Source organism: Columba livia, chromosome 4 (genome assembly GCF_036013475.1).
Source record: "Columba livia isolate bColLiv1 breed racing homer chromosome 4, bColLiv1.pat.W.v2, whole genome shotgun sequence".
Classification (NCBI taxonomy): Eukaryota; Metazoa; Chordata; class Aves; order Columbiformes; family Columbidae; genus Columba; species Columba livia.
In genome coordinates this window covers 37972726-37990177 of record NC_088605.1, presented here as the reverse complement: position 1 = coordinate 37990177, position 17452 = coordinate 37972726, and the positions used below count along the sequence as shown (strand labels likewise).

The following is a 17452-nucleotide window of genomic DNA, read 5'->3' as shown; positions in this document are numbered from 1 at the left end:
TACTACAGGTACAGAATAACCTATAACTGCCAGCAAACTGTACCTATACTCTCTGAGTGCAAGTAGATTCAGGTAATTATACCTATTTCCAAGATAAAAGAACATAATAAGGAAAATAAAATACCAAAGCTATCGAAGTACTAAAAAGTAGGTTAGATTATCATAGTACAATTCCTAATTAAAGATTACCTTCTTGTTATAGCTGGCATAGACAATTTAGAAAGATGAGAAATACATGTAATCATTACTGTTGGGGTAGGTCAGTTCTACTGTTTTGCAGGCTTTTTTAAAAAAATTTATTTATTTTGTTCAATCACAAGGAACTTTGAATAGTTGACGTTCACATCTCAAATACACAATAATCTCTATTATTCCATAAAACGGTAATGCTGGCCTTTGTGCTAATCTTCTTGCCCCCTGAGGGACTCATGCTAAGAGGATATTAAAAGACTGAGATAGCAGCCTGCCTCCTCGAGCGATCTGAAGCTTGTAGCAGCAGTTTTGCAAATGTACTTTTTGAAGACAAACAAGATATAAGCAGATGTTTGCAAGCAAGAACATTTGTTTAGGGTATGCAGAAGCCGTGCCCCACAGAAGATTTTAAAAGAGGTGCTCAGGCTCTCCTGCAAACCATCCAGGAACAATTAATCGGTGTAAATTAATGACATTATTCACTTAAGCAGTTTGAGCAAAGAAGAGAGTTGGTATCAAGAAGCATAAAGGAATTGTTAACAAAGGGAGGAGACAAGCAAAGGCAAACTTCAAAAGGCAAACATAACCAGCAGGGAGAAAGAAGTATTTATTAATAATCATGTGCTACTTGCAAAGTAAGACTAAAAAACTCCAGGTAACAACATAAATGAGGTAAAAGCAAAAGAAATATCCTCACTGTGGAGAAGGGAAAGATGAAATCAGTAAGAAAATGTCAGCAAAGGTCCGTGAGGGATTTTTCTGGGGTTAGGTTAATACGGAGTCTGTACTTTTAAATTTCAGGTGGAAATAAAACAAAATTAGAGTACAGAATGCTCAATTAAAGTTTGTCGGGAAATGATAAAAGAAGAAAGGATTAACAGTAGACAAAGGATAAGAGCAACAAACATCTAAATGTATTTTTCTGTTATTAAAGTAGAAATAAAACATAACAAAAGCAAAACAGAAACTCCTGATTCTGTATTTCTGGAATAAATTTTCTATGCAATCATACAAGCCATTTGCACAAACTAAAGCCAAATTTAGGATTATATAAAGAAGAGATCATCATACTATAATATGCAATTCACACTCACATTCTGTAAGGACAAGATTTTGCTATTCTACTCTGAACAGAAGATGACGTGGCATAAGATCCCATTGATTTTAAGAGATTAATTTGTTGTGTACAACTCTGCAAGTATGCAGAATACAACCCTAAATCATCATCCTCTGAAAGTTTGATGGTTACTTCCTTGGAATAGTAGAGTTGAGATGAGATTTCAAGGAACACTTCTAAAAGCAGTAGAGAATTGCAAGGTAATGGAAGAGGAGCAATAGCAGTGAAAACCGTATTTCTGCCCTATGAATCTTGCAACTTCCTTGCAATAGGAAAGGACACAGCATAAGAATTTAAATAATCATTAAATATTTGAGTCTAAACCACAAAACCGGTGCACCTACCAAATGATACCAGATCTAAAATGCTGTCTTCTGCATTTGATCTTTAATATGTTATGTTTGTCTGGTGTTAATTTTCTTCTGTGACTGAGGCATTCCAGTGAAATAGAAACTGTTCTCCTTAAGTAAATGGCATTTAAAAAACAAATAAAAAGCATCATTCAATGACTTAATGCTCTCTCTGGTGGTTCCTGACAAATTAAATTATAATACACAAACAAGACACATGGGCCAAAGTTAGGCCTTCCTTGCAGAGAAAAAGTCATTCTTCTACACAGAGTCAGAATCCAGGTACAAGAGCTCAAAGAGTGCTATTAGTGGAAACTCGCATTAGCCTAGTTAGAAGTCTTTTTAGCACTGAGCTCCATGAACAAATCTTTAACCCTACAGCAGCAGGGATTATAGGTACACCCCCATTAGCGTTTTTCCTCAGGAGTGGATTTTTATTTTAAGCAAGTGCTGCATCTGTCCCTACTTATTGAGATATGGTTTTCATCGTGGTTTACAGAGTGCACAACATGGATTCCTTTCCAATTAAGCTAAATGGGAAGTATGCTCCAGGAGCGCTCCTACTGCACTCCAGCCACTAATGGATGTTCAGTCCATTGTATCAGGTAACACTGAGTACAAAATAAATCCCTCTAATAAATACTGTATGAACAGCAAGTTATTAGCACCAAGTATTTAGGTTTACCGATCACTTTCTATTGTGTTAGCACTGCTTTCTAATGTCTATATAGCCCTATGACTCTTCTGCTTAACTCTGGACTGCATCTTCAGACTTCACATCTCAAAAACATTAAGAGAGCAGAGTCTCTGAAGAAGGTTTGAATAAGACAGTTCTCAGCCCACTGTTGTCTGTTTTTCATAGTGCAAGATTATCGGCCTGTACAGTATACACAGTAGACACAGAGTATTGCATATCAAGCTAGGAGTTCTACAATACTTAGGTGAAATAAGATTAATTGGTAGAGATTCACTGTCACAGAAGAAACTACACTTCACATGTACCAAAGTAATAATATTCAGGGATTTTTAGGATAGTTTCCAAGCATTGCATTTGTGAAATATTTTGTAATAAAATATTTTTGCTTATATTTATAACTTTTCTTCAGATACATAACTTTTTTTTTTCAGAAATTTTAACGGTATCAAATTGACCTAGTGCAACAATAAAATCTATTATCTAAAATGAAACATACCTCTGTGAATGCATATTTTAAAAATTATTAGCTTTATATAAAGCTATAATTTTATAAGAGCCTTTTAATGTTAATTTTACAGATATTAAGCTAAAAATTCCTTAGATTACACTCCCTAGATAAGATATTAATTTGTTATGTAAAGAAAAAGTGAACTATTGTTTCAATAACTACTTGGATATTATTACATGAACAGGAGCATGAAAACAAAAAGGCAGTATACATCTCAAACAAATGATCATACAAGCCTGAACTTCAACCACAGGGAGTCATCCTAGTAGTTTGGTGTATGCCAACTGTGTACATCTCCATTTCTTTCCTATCTCTTCTTCCCATTCATAGGCTCAGATAGCTGAATTGGTGCCCAGAACCAGTGGGGTCACCTCCAAATATTAGTGTGACATAATATACTATACTACAATACTATAATAATAGTATTTTTAGTGCTACCAATATTTAACTTGAGATAGCTGCAAAGACAACAAAAAAAAAGAACAGTAAAAGATCAGAATAACATCCATTTATCTACCAGTCAAAACATTGGTTTAAAACACTAAAAGGGGGGATATAAAAGCTTCTAAACATGTTTTTTTTTTGTTTTTCTGCAAACAGTTGCATATACATGCATGCATTACTAAATTATATCCTTTTAATTAAAAAATGACTATACACTAACTAACAGAAAGTTTATCAACAAGTGTCAAGCTTGGACACAACAGCATCTGAAACACAGGCTTTCACATTTTGAAAGGAAGAAGGTGGCTCCAGTAGAGTGTTTGTGGCACTTCCAACAGAGAAGATCGTGACAACAGATTTACAGGTTGTAAATTCATTTAGTTTACTGTTTGGTTTCACACCTTTAAAAGGAAGCAAATTTGCAACAACCTGAATTAGCTCTGACTATAGTAGGAAATGTTGTTCATGTTTCTATCAGGAAGATTTCCTCATTTTCCAGTCTAAGAGCGGGATTCCCTTGTTTCGCGGCCTATATATCATAAACATGTGACAGATGGCACTAGCTGGCCTTGCATACTGAAAAGAACGAACTGTGAAAAGATGCTGTTGGGAAATACACCAAAGTTACCTTGTGCTGCTGATTTCCTGAAACAGTCTTCTGGAATTTGTTCCAAACACCAAAAAAAATATAAAATCCAGCTGATACAATACATGTTTGACAGTTGTACATCTATTCTGCTGACTTTGGAATCTTGTCAAAATCAGTGAATAAGTAAGCAGATCTAGTTACAACCAGTACTTTGCAGATACAGTGTTCATTGGAGTTTATTAAGCTGTTAGAAGAATGACTGAATACCATATCTGCCTCAAGCAGATTACTCAATTTAAGTGAAGCCTACAGATCTGTTAAGCTTACACAGTAGGCAACATAAACCATTCACCTCTTACAGTTAAAATATTATAAAGGCAATTTTTAGGATAGTCACCATACCTATTTTTGTCAGATCCCTTTGAATCACAAGCGATTAAAATAACTACACTATGCACACTCAAGGAATCCACATCCCAAACAACATATTATGACTTGTGTACCTTAAATCCCCAAAAAGGCATTTCTTCACTTGGGGTTGTGAGAAAAGCAGCTACAATTAGAGCCGTGATAATGTTGACAGTGAAATAGTCTGGGACTATGGAGAATGAAGTTTCAAAAACGTTGTTCAGAAAGCAATAGCAATTAGTCCCAATGAAATTGTCACTCATGGATAATTCTGAATTTTTTATAAGCATTTAAAAATATTTATATTTATAAACAAGCATTTAGAAATTACTGTGTAAAGAGTAAAGAGTCTACCTCATTCAGCTTTGTGATTTTTGAAGATATGGTCTCTGCATAAGGAATACCTGTCTGTACAGTATGTCTTGTCATGAATTTGGATACATTCTATTTATTTTTGTTTTCGAGAGTTTAGAGTATCTGTCTTACCTGCATCAACCTGAAGAAAATCAAGTCAGGTTGTAATCCAGTACTTTGAAACAAAATCCTTTTTAAAAAAATCATTCTTCTCAGAAACTATTGTTTTTAGGACCATGTTACAGGCCAAATTTGGGGTTGTTTTTTTCCCCCTCAAAACAAGCAAGTGAAGGAGCATTCTTTACTGTAAAACTGTGCTATAAAAGCACGTACTTTGGCTTTTATTTTAGGTACTTAAAGAGTGTTTCAGATCTTGTTTATGCCCTACTTTCTCTACAGGGGTCTGCTGGTTCTTTTAACTTCCAATGGGTTGCTGTATTGACAAAGATAAAAGGTATAGGTTGGCTTGTGAGTTGTGTTATTTCAGTTCAGAACAAACACAGAAGTGGGAACAATTTAAAAAGCCCTTATTGCTTACCACCCACATAAGTGGCTCTCAGATTGAGACTGATTTTTATTCTGAATGACATTTGAAATCCACTGTGCTAATAAAAATATAGACAGAAACCATAAGCGTGATTAAACAGCATCTGACACACTTCACTCCACTGTAGCACCTGCCTAGCACATTTTTCACAGAAGAACAGACTTCAGGTCAGCCTGAGACACTTCACAGCACTAGAAGCATTAAAAGCCAAACTGTCATAAATAAAGAAGTATAATTTAGTAGGGCACACTTTTAGTTTGTTTGGTTTTGGTGTTGTTTTGGTTTTGGTTGGTTGGTTTGGTTTTGTGTGGTTTTGGGGTTTTTGTTTGTTTTGTTGGTTTGGTTTGGGTTTGTTTGTTTGTTTGTTTGTTTAAATTCTTATTATTTCTATTCAGAACAACAACAACAACTAGGTTTTAGTTCCATTTCAATATGTATAGTTTTAAGAATATAGGCACTGTACTGTTTGTTTCTACTTGCATATTTTTTTCTTTCTACTTTTTGGCCTTTCAAAGCAATATAATTACCACAGGGCTTTTGTGCCATACACTATTAATCAATAGTTGTGACAAAATATTAAGCATTTCTTCTCCCTAAAAAATTATTTTAAACAGCACATAGAGAATTAGCATATGCACATTTCTTTGAGACTCATACAGTTTATCCAGTTAAAAGCAATGGCTTGTCTGCTTTTAGTCATAATATTTACTCCTCCTACTTTTAAGACATAACTTTAGAGACATCTTTCACAGCTGCATAAACTGAAATTTTTACTCCAGTAGGTTTGCCAAAGAAAGAATTTGCTCTTGTGTATCTTTAAGTAAAGAAAAAAGCCCAAACAAATAAAAAAGCTACCAGCTGAGCCAAACAATTAAATGCCAAGAAAAAAAAATCACCTCTACAGTTCCTTAATCATTTTCAGTGCATTATATGGATTTGAACTATGTCTCCTGACTGATATTTTCACTTAAGTATTTGACAGAGAGAAGCTGGAAAACTTGCTATGAAGAGAAACCATCGATTTGTGGCGGTTCTGTGCTAATGGCTTCCTGGGGACTAATAAAATAAGTTAGAGCCTAATAAAATGACTGATCTTTCGTTCAGAATAACAATGAACCTTAGCCGCCAAGTCAAGTCAGATCCATTATTCTAAATGACAAGGCAAAAAGGCCATGCAGAAGTCACACACTTCCCACCAACCCGATCTATTATTAATATGATTATAAAAGAACATCTAAATTCTTTGGTCCTAAGAAGAAATTTGGATATGGCATAGCAGTGACATACTTATTTGGTACGTACTCCCTTCTGGCTACTAATTCCATAAACAATGCAGCTAATACTCACAGGGGAGCTTTGGAAATCATGTTGATAATATGGCACTACACAAGTTGAGAGTTTTAAGATTCTGTTTGTAGCTATCATGACAACAGTGGTACCAAGTCAGATCAAATATCTATCTTGTCTGTTTTCCTATCTCAAACAATGAACAGCTCTTAATCACCCTCTTTCTCAATTAAAGAGTCCTACTACACTAATTTTTTATCCACATAGCCTCTGTTCTATGACTCTAATAATCCTTTTTTGACTCCTTGAGGGCACAAATATTGTACACACTATTAATGACATGGATGAAAGATGGATTTATACAATAGTATACTATCTTCTCTGATGCTTTATTATTTTCCCAGTAGTTCCTGGTACTTGATTTGCTTTTTGACCACTGCTAAACAAAAAGCTGCTATCATCATGGAACTATCCATCATAAAATGTCCCTGTTTTGACAGATGATCAAATCACTTCACCACTCCAACAAACATTCATGAAAGAAAAGGCTTACGAATTTGAGGATAGGATGCTTCAGCTTTAGTCATGACCATTAACAGCCAGATAAGACCTTGGTTTTCAAATATCTAAGAAAATCACGTTTTAAAGGGACATTGTTAAAGAGATTTGAAAATATGTCATTTAATTTCAGGTTACAGTAAACTGCTTTATTAAATGTACTTAATTTACTAAAAGGAAGGAGATGTTCAACAAAATGAAGGCCTTCCAGAAATAGGTTTTCAGGAGTAGCAAAGCATGAAACATTCAAAACAGATGAACTCTAGAAAAAACAGAGGCAAGAGGGTTTTGATATTTCAAGTCTCAGAGTTCTACACAACTCTCCAGTTACTTCTTTATTGTGTTTATTCCCAGAACAAATCATTCACGTGTTACATGCTCCTGCTTTATCTCTTTAGAGTGTAGAGTTTCTGTTGAATTTTGTGGGGGGTTTGCTTGGTTTTGGTTTGGAGTTTTTTTACATCTTTCAGCAAATAAATTGTCACAGGATGAAAAGGGTAAAACAAAGCATCTATGGAACAGATTCATTAATATTATGTGAAGTAATGTTAGTAATAAATTAAACTATAACTATGGGATACTAAGTAGTATTACAAACTGCTGTAAATATTAAAATTTAAGCTCTGTCAAAATTTCATCTGCTGATCTTATCCAAATCATTCTTTCTAGGATTTTCATTACAACACATTTTCTTGAGTCAAATTTATATCTCCTGTGGAATTTTTCAGCAGTTTTAAAAGGAAACAATCAAAAGAAGCTATCAGCTTACATGGTAAAGACATCAATAACATCTCCTGCAGCTCTTGTCATCTCAAAGTAGGTTTGCAGAATGTTGACAGTTCCTGAAAGTGCTTCATGTCCGCAACCACAAAACAGTGCAACTCCAGCGTACAGCAGGATGGTAGCAATCAAAGATGCATAGGGAATACCTCCCAGGCATTTGATGCAACACTCAAAGCACCCTACAAGAAAAGAGTATGTGTTAATACATTGTATGAAGAAAGCAATAAAGCTTTTATGCTCAAGAAACACTTTTGAAAACTGACGACTGTAGGCCAAAGAGAGATTAGGTCACATATAACAACTCATAATGTCAGAAGATCTGTGAAAGGATACAGGCTAATTCAACTTCAGAGTTTTCTCAACTTCCACTTGACCTATTAAATGTAGACATGCCATCAGATTAACATGAGATGTTAATTAATTCCTTGTGCAGCTTAATGTTTTTATTCAGAGCAGGTTACAATATCAATCGCAGGTTATACCTATATTCACAATTCCTGTTGCTCACGTATTGGTTACTGAGGAAGATCCTCAGTAACAGGAAAACCACAAAAAGAGGATATCCATTTCAATTCCTTCCATCACCACATGTTTATTGCATTTTTTCATCTGTACAGGGCTGACAACAGAATTGCTTCTGCCCACGACACCAATTCTTTGTGCATCACTCAGCTACCTCACAAGAATTAATGAAGATATCCACCAAAAAGGCACAAAATTAGACAAAAAGTAGAAGTGGAATTTTACCCTGTGCAATGTTTCTTAAGTGAAGGGAATTGCTCTTGAGTTATACAATGACAACCTTTTGTCCAGCCATTACAGTGTCTAAACCAATGCCCAGTTCTGTAACACACCCTTTCCCCAGCAAGAGTGCTGGAGTTTCCAGCACTGTCTAGTCTAGTTTGTCAAGTAGGTTCATGAATGCAGCATCTCTAAGTCTCCCAAATCTCAGCACTCCCATAATGATTTTTACACACTGTAGAGGCCTTCCTATTGCCTTCTGGAAGGACAGAGAGGCCGGAACCATTGGCTGAGGGAAAGCAAACATGCATTGTCTCAGTAGCCAGAAGTTTTATTTTCTCCTAAGCATTACCAGTTTATGAAAGAAAGGTCTACAAATTTTAAATGCTCATACAGATAATAGCCAATTAAAAATTACTCATAAGATGTTCAACAGGTGTAAGTCAATATATTTTAACATGCTCCAAAAGTTTTAAGCTATGCTAAATCACAGGAACACCAGAGATATATTAAAAGAAAAAAAAAAATAGGCACAAAGAAGCCATTCTTTAAAGAAAGTATGTCTACTTTTCTCAAAGTCCATGTAGACTCTAGATGTAATTTGCTCTTTTGTCCTTTAAGTTAGAGAATTCTTGCTTACTTTAGCCTGGAAAACCAAAGCAGTAATTTCCTCTGTCTATTCAAACATTCATTTGTTGCTTTTAATGAACAAATATCAATCTGTCTGATATATAGATGTTTAGCAGCTATACATATACAAGATTTTCTGAAGAGAACAGTTTAAGCCATTTCCAAATATACATACATTTTAGTTAAATAGAAACCTCTATTGATATTTTGTAAATATATGTCCTACAAAAATCAGTATTTAAAATGCTGGATACTTCCTGCAACAAAAATAAATTATTATACTACACAGGTGATGGAAAGTAAAATGTGGGAAAACAAGATGTGTGGTTCCAGCCATCTGGATGATAAAGGAAGATCAATACTAACATGACCATCCAGACGGTCGAAGACATGATACTAACATAATAATATATAAAGGGCCTTGGACAGATTACTCTGAAGTACGTTTCTCGTAATTGTAAAAAGTTATAGCTCAGACTCGTGAGAATGATATCTCGGGCCGGACAACCGTCCCCACATGGGATGTGTGAATGTCCTTGGGCCTGGTCTGTGAATGAGTGGAAAAACAAGTGAGACAAACATCACATGAGTTTAGTGTGTTCTTAATAACAATTAGTGGAAAAGCACCCTTTTGTAAACATCTTAGTCCAGGCCCGTACCTGTAAATCCTATAAATTGTCAATGGTGAATAAAGAAGGCAGGCTAGGCCTAGGTCAGTTCTCGGCTTGGCCAGGCTCTGCGCTCCTTCCTGAACAAGATCTCTGCCTCTGCGTGAATTTCTGTCTGCGTCCTGGTATGCGTCGTTCCTAATCTCCGCACACAGGTACAAGACAAACAGGCTTCAAAAAGTGGGGTAATTCCCAGCTATGTATGCTGGTTGTATAAAAATAGAAAGATAAGGCTTGAGACTACTTTTGTTTAAGGGCAAATTACTATATTACAGCTACCTGTAAAATACCAAATGAATGTAACACCTTCTACCCTTCCGACGTTTTGGTAACATGATATTTTTTTTTTCCCTCTCTGAGCCTATACAACACTGGATGAAGGATATATCCTTCTTGCAATTCATGTCAGCAGGTAGTTTTCCTATTCAGCAGCACAGGGCTTCGAATGTCCAGTGATCACTTTGTGTCTTTCTTCAGTGGCTGTTAGAATATGGGGTTTATACTCAGGAAGTCTGTGGGCTTTCCAGCTGTGGGAGGTCTTAGGAACAGACTAGGAAAACATATAAATGCTTTTGGAGTAACTAATTCTGCATGCAGATAAATACAAGAAATCTCTCAAAATTCCTACAGTCCTGTTTTCTAAGATTACCCTTAATAAGAACTGTGTTTGTTTCCTCAGTGTTTAAAAGCCTACAGAAATACTAGAAAAGGATCCTTCACTGACTAATACACTGTATCAAAGGCATAAAAATAAGAAATATGTATTGCAAATACATATTTGCAATATGTAACTGCAGGGAAATACATAGTTGCATGATCTCAGAGTTTATCACAAAATGTCCATCACCATTTTCAGCATGGAATAACAGCAGAAAAAACCCCATGGCACCAGTAACACTCTACAGCTGGCAACATCATATGAAAAGTTAAAAAGACGGGAGAAGACAACAGTAGAGTAATAATGGGAGTGATGTATGAGAGCCTGTAAAGTGAAAGATGAAGAAACAAGGAAGACCTAAATATTTACAGGGACATATGAACTGTAGGGAGAGCATTTCTTAATATTGCAGTAGCTTGGGGCTGGGAGATGGAAGACAGATTTTGTAAAGATTTCTTTTTCACCTTCTGAGACAGGCAAAGTGGAAGAGAGAAAGTTAAAAATATAACAACACAGGAACAAAAATAGCTAATACTCTGATCTGGAATAAATTTCATTAGGGTCCCACTCACACACAACTACTGTATTTAATAGACTGACTATTGTTATCTGGAAACAGCTGGCTGTGAACCACCTCCACATATTTCATGATTAACTCCAGAGTTTTCAGTATTGTCAAATCAACTCAAAACTAAAGAAAATCAGTGAATCAGGACTAAGATTTTTAAAGGGGTATCACGCTTCATTCATACAGCACAGAACCTAATGTGCTGTAGGTAACATTTGCTCCGATTCTTTTCTTTCAGCTGTTCAGAATGTGAAAATAGCTGTTTAATAACAGAACAATAGAAATGCTATTTTAACTTGCACAGTGATATTGAACTACTGATACAGAATGTGACTCAGCTGTGCGATGTGTGTACATATCTGTGTGAGACAGGCAGTCACTCGTTACTCTGAACACCACCTTCACAATGAAATTAAAACATACAGCCACAGAAATAATTACTAGGAAAGATAAAAAAAGATTGTATGCTCCTTTGATGTTTGTTTTCTTCTGCAAATACAGGTTTCAGTACTTTTCAAAGAGTTCATCCTGCAAAGTAAGCCTGCACAATAAATTTATGCAATATAATTCAGCATTTAATATTCTTATTTTGCTTAAGTTTAACAATATTCTCCCTCAGGTAAAAATCTAGGTCTGCTTGGACCATGTATTTTTACATACACCATAGGAAGTAATCCAAAATACTATTCTTTGTAGCTTTCAATGTGAAGAACTGTACTTTTTTTTAAAAAAAAAAGTTTAACTTATTATAAAGCATTCCACAGAGAAAATGTAATAATGAAATACATAGAAGATGGCAAAACAAGGAATTTTATTTTACATGGGGGAAATAAAACTTCAAATACTGGTTATATTCAGCTATCAAAATAGTGCACATTACTGTTACATTACTTATGTCCACATTCCAGTGAGCAAAGATGTCATAGGCATCTGTTCCTCTCAGCACAATTATTACTGTCTATATGAGAAATACTCTTGATATAGGTATATAAACTTCTGCTTTAAAAGGCCTGCAAAGTGTCCCTTATGCAGGCAAATATGTGCATACCTCTTCTAGTTTATGTTGCTTTTTGAGTTCAAGTTTTCTAAGATATCTACAAGTGCACCAACCATACATAAGTTCACCTTGTCTATTTATACGGTCTCTTTTCTACATTAAGAAGGTAAAAGACATAGATCCTGAGCAGAAGTAGAAATTGGCCTTGTGATTTCCATGCTAATTATGCACACAAATTACACTGCCACAATAATTTCTTTGTTTGTTTTTTTAGTGATCTGTGAATGCTTCCTCCTCAGCGCAGATCAGGACATACGACGTGACAAATAAAACACAAAATTACTTTTGGCCAGTGTATTTAAATGAAGCAAACAAACAAACACAACAACAAAAACAAGAGATTCAGAACCTACATATCTTGCCACATGTCTGTGGTGAAAGTGAAGTTTAAACCAATGATTTCAGAATCAATTTCAGTATGCTGTTATGTTACTGTCTTTTACATAAACTGTTAAGAAAACACACCTACGTCAGAATTCTATGGAAAAATTAACATGGAGAAAATAAATATTAAAAATTAAATAAAAAATAAACAGAGAATACAGAAGGTTTTTCCTAGTTTTGCTTTTTTTTTTTTTTCCCTTTTCAATGTATTTTCAGGTAGAGTTTCTAGGATGACTAATCATAGATATCTACATCTCTAAAGCATTACTGATTAATCACAGATAATTACATCTTCAATGGGAACAAGCACCTCTAAAGATCATATAACATTTTAATGACATTTTTTCTTAACTTATTTTTCTTAAAGATATTTCTATCTAATATTAGGAGACAAGACAGCAGAGCTGAAGCAAAATGCAAGAGAACTACATAAACTTGAAATGGGAAAAAAAGAAGAAAATTTCTGTGCCTTCCATGACTGGCTAGATATGTATTTTTTCATTTCCAAATTTTTACCATTTGTCACACAGTTTTCATGCTGAACCAACTCAAATATAGGTTCACAGACCATCATGAAACATGCAGATTCAGTTCTGAATTTTATTAAGTTAGCCATAACCTCATGAAGCCAAGCTCCTACCATGTAAAATTTTCCTTGATAAATACATGAATCAAAATACACAGTACTGAAAAAAAGGCAGCACATTTTACTTATGTCTAGAACCAAAAAAAACCCCAAATTGTTCAACATGTGGCATGACTTCCTGATCTGAAACTGTTCTCCAAGGCATCACAGCAGAGCAAGAGGCAGAAGCAATCCAGCTCCCTTGATATTGTCCCAAGTACAGAAGCCAGACAAGCCATTTGAGATGCAGTTTAACAAAGCTGCAAATGAGGGAAAGCAACATTTGGGAATTAATCAGCAAAGATCATCCTTGTGCTGTTATTTGAAAAACCTGTTCGAGAAGTATTTCATGCACATCCCACATGATTGCCCTGTAACTGTCACCCAGGGTCGTTCAAGGGATACATTCCCACTCTGCTCCTACAATGTCCCACTATACAAGATCTACAGGAAATGAAAAGAAAACTTTATCACCTTGCCATGTCAAGTGCTAACAACTGAAGTATTGCTCAGGAGATGACTTCTCCTTCAAATTAGCTTTCCATGGGAATGTTTACTATTACATAATTACCTATCAAGCAAAAAAATTACTGTTAACAAAATATTAATCCTGAGATCCTAGTTGCTGAGACTACAGTGGAAGAGTAAATAAATTACACAGTATTTTGATTAAACTATTATAAGCAACATGATATGTAAAAGAGCAAGAATAATGCCCACAGAAAATCTCAAAAGGATTTTCAGGAAAAAAGGCCAACTAATTGCAAGAAAATACAAAACAAATATGCAGATATCTTCTTACCCATTAAATTTTGTATTGTTATTGGATCTACCCTCCTTAGTGTGACTGGATGTTAGCTAATCTGAAATCAATACTGAAAATCAAAATGTTAGGCCTTTACAGTCATTCTGCAGTTAGTAATAGGATATGTTGCTGCACTTAACATGGGAACCAAGGCTAAGAGAAATTGTAAAAAGAGTTTTGCTTACTTAGATGCAGAAATTCTTGAACTTAATTGAAATAACTGAGATCATGCATTCTCCCAATTATTGTAATGCATGTTTACCAGTGAGAAACACTCTGGCCAAAATGTCAACTTTAAACAGTTGAGATACAGTCTGTTTATACTGGATCTTAAAGGCAGCTCCCACAGACCCATCCCTTCATCAGACGGCCACCTTTATATTATCTTGCATAAAAAAATTCCCAGAAACCACTTTTGGTTTCTGGTTAGGATAACTTTGATACCCAAGGGAATTATATGAAGGATCAGTACCTCAGCTACCTGCAACCAGAAGCTGCTCTGTAAGGTCTCAGGCCTCCAAAGTTCTCCCTCTGTAGAAATATAACTTTATGCAAACCCATCCAATAATGCAAAAGGAACACGAGATTTACGTTTGAAACACTCATTCCAACTGTCTGTGCTCTGATTCTCTAACTTATAGAAAGCTTCAGTTATCAAAAAAATGTGACTTAAGTTGTTTGAATGATATTGGGATTATCTGACCATGGACAAGGGAAGTCCCCACAGAGATTGGCCACACACAGAGGCCAATAATAATAATGATAATATTGCAGCATAAAAAATCCACAATTTTCCACCATATTTACCACGACATTTTGTCTTCAGGTTATACACAGAACTTTCAGCAACACCAAAAAACCTATAAAAACATAAAATCCTTAAAAGATGTTTCAAAACAAAAATGAAAATAAAAATGACATAAGTAAAGTACAGTGATCTGCAAATGGAGTCTTAAGAAACTGCAGAAACTGAATGTGCATGTGAGGAATCCTTTAGTGACAAAAGAGGCACGATATTATTTCCATCTTTAAGAGGTGATGTTTTATGTGGCTAAATGCTGAAATAGTTGAAATTGAAGCAGTAAAGGTAAAATCTTTGGTCCTTCAGCATAATTTGAATTCTAGAAAATATTTGGAAACTTACCTGCAGTCAGTAAAGCAAAAGGAACAGAGTGGTCAAAAGGTAAGCAACCTGGCTTAGTTTAGCATTTTCTTCTTAGTAGGGTCACAGAAATGAAATAATCAACTGTTTATTTACTCTACTGTACAGAAATATAAGATAGTTCTGCACTTGTAATAGGAAAGTGCAGACTTACAGATACATTGTTGTAAGAAGCCTTTTTCTAAACTAATTTAAATCAATTATTTGTGAAATTTTAATTAGAAAGTTTAGAACTATAAGACCAGTTTAGGTCAGTACTCCAATGTGAATTCAAATGTCACACAGAATGCAATTTTTTTTAAATTTGCAAAACCTCCATGTAGCAGCACTAATATTTGTTGAAATAGCAGATTGCAAAGTAAAGCATTTTTTTCAATGAGAAAACTACTATGACCTTCAAAGACCTGCTTTACAAATTCATTTATTAATGTGTATTAGTGTATATACAAATTGTAAAGTTCTTTCCATTTTGTTATTATTTTCATTAATTCGAAGTATGGTGATCTGTAGATTACATGCCATTGTAATAAAACATAGTACATGACACAAAATCTCTCCCTCCATGACTTATATTGATACTCTCTCGTTCTGAGTAATGGATAACGATTAAACCTGAACAAGGGCAACAGAATGTGCAATTTTTGTACACTGCTTAAAATTAGCTATAATTTCATCCAGACTATGCACTCAAAACCGCAGTTCAAATTGTAATGTTTAAAAAGCTGCATTCACTAGAAAAACAAACCAAACCAAACAAACAAAACCCCTTTATTTTAACAAGATTACTAATAATCTATCGTGGTACCTTCTATATCAGAAATATAATTTAGACTTGCATTTTCATCATATGCATTGAACATGCTTCTTCAGTTACACTCAGGCTAATAAAATCTCAAATGGGTTGCTTAAATGGGTCCCAAATAATTCACAGTTTTAATGCACTCTGGTACTAATATGCAATACACCACTCAAGGAGAAGAAATATTATCTCAAGAAGCCTTCAACAGAATAATACTGAGCTGTTCAAAAAACTGTATTTAGCAAATCCACCTGGCAGAAAGATCTATAATTTCTGTGTTTACATCCCCTGCTATAATAAACTTTCAAAGCCAAATTAAAGATGTATTTTATAAATGAGTTACACTATATTAAAAATAACTTTACAATGAAGTATATAGACACACCTAACATAAATAAACATGGTTTTAATTCTCATCAAAGCACTTAGTATGGCAATTTAAGGCAAGAGGAGGTCCTTTCTCCCAGATTAGGAGTCACATGTACGTACTTACTTATCCCACAGATAATAAACATGTTTCTGCTTTGTTCCACCCTTCTTAACTGCAATGAAAACTAGAGAATAATAAAAAAGAGCTACCTACAGTCTCTCTTCCTGGGTGACTGAAACACAGCTGGACATGGAGAAATATAAATATGTGTATAAATATATATATATATATATATACACAAATTTTTATTATAATGTCCAACATGGGACAGAATGAAATGCAAAATGTATATGTGGAAAATATTTTTAAAGTAAATCTGAATTAAACAGTACGTTCAATAATTTCATCCCTTCTTTCATTGGTCATACTTCAGCAATACTCAGTGGTGAGGGTACAAAAATTCATAATCTGTCACACAATGAACTGTACTCTTTTATCAATGATCAAACAGCTCGTTGGCTTCCTCTGTTGCACCAAAGTATTCTGCCAACATATTGGTTGAACTTGGATGACTTTCTAATGAATGATGAGAATTGCTAGATATCATACATTAACAAAAGAGCACTGTGCATCAACCCACCTGATTAGTACCTTTCGGCAGAACACAGATCTAAGCTATTGTGACAGTAGAGAATCAACGGCTTGGTAAGTGTCTCACCATGAGTCATGATCAAAGGTCTAGATTTCACTTAGTGATGGTACATTCCAGGCTTTGGCAGAGCCTGCACAACATCTCGAGGGCTACTCTGCATCTTTTTGCTACTCTATAACTTTTAACAACACAGGGAAACTATCTTGGATTCACTGGAACTGCTTCTTTAAAGCAAAATGCTTCTTTCTCTTTGCTAATCAGAGAGGAAACTAGCATTTCTTTTCATCACTTTGTTTTTGTCATCTTTTTCTTTGATGGGCAGGTAAATGAACATCCTGCATGCTGTGTACTTCCTTTAAGGTATCACTGTCACCTTTCCCAGCCCTGTCAATTGTAATTCTAACAAAGAACTAATTTAAGCAAGAGCTCCTGGCTGCACATCTCACAGCTTGTCAAAGAAATTGGCTCAGTTACTACTTAGGTGCCCACACAAGGCTCC

The 17452-nt window shown here is 34.9% G+C and overlaps 1 protein-coding gene across 1 annotated transcript in view; it reads right to left on the bottom strand.

Moving 5' to 3' along the window:
- Nucleotides 1-17452, bottom strand: part of GPM6A (glycoprotein M6A) — a 110291-nt gene that overhangs the window by 29820 nt on the left and 63019 nt on the right. Inside the window, exon 2 of the mRNA XM_065061311.1 lies at nucleotides 7821-8013. Within this exon, the coding sequence (XP_064917383.1) occupies nucleotides 7821-8013 (193 nt within the window). The remainder of the gene's footprint in view (nucleotides 1-7820; nucleotides 8014-17452) is intronic.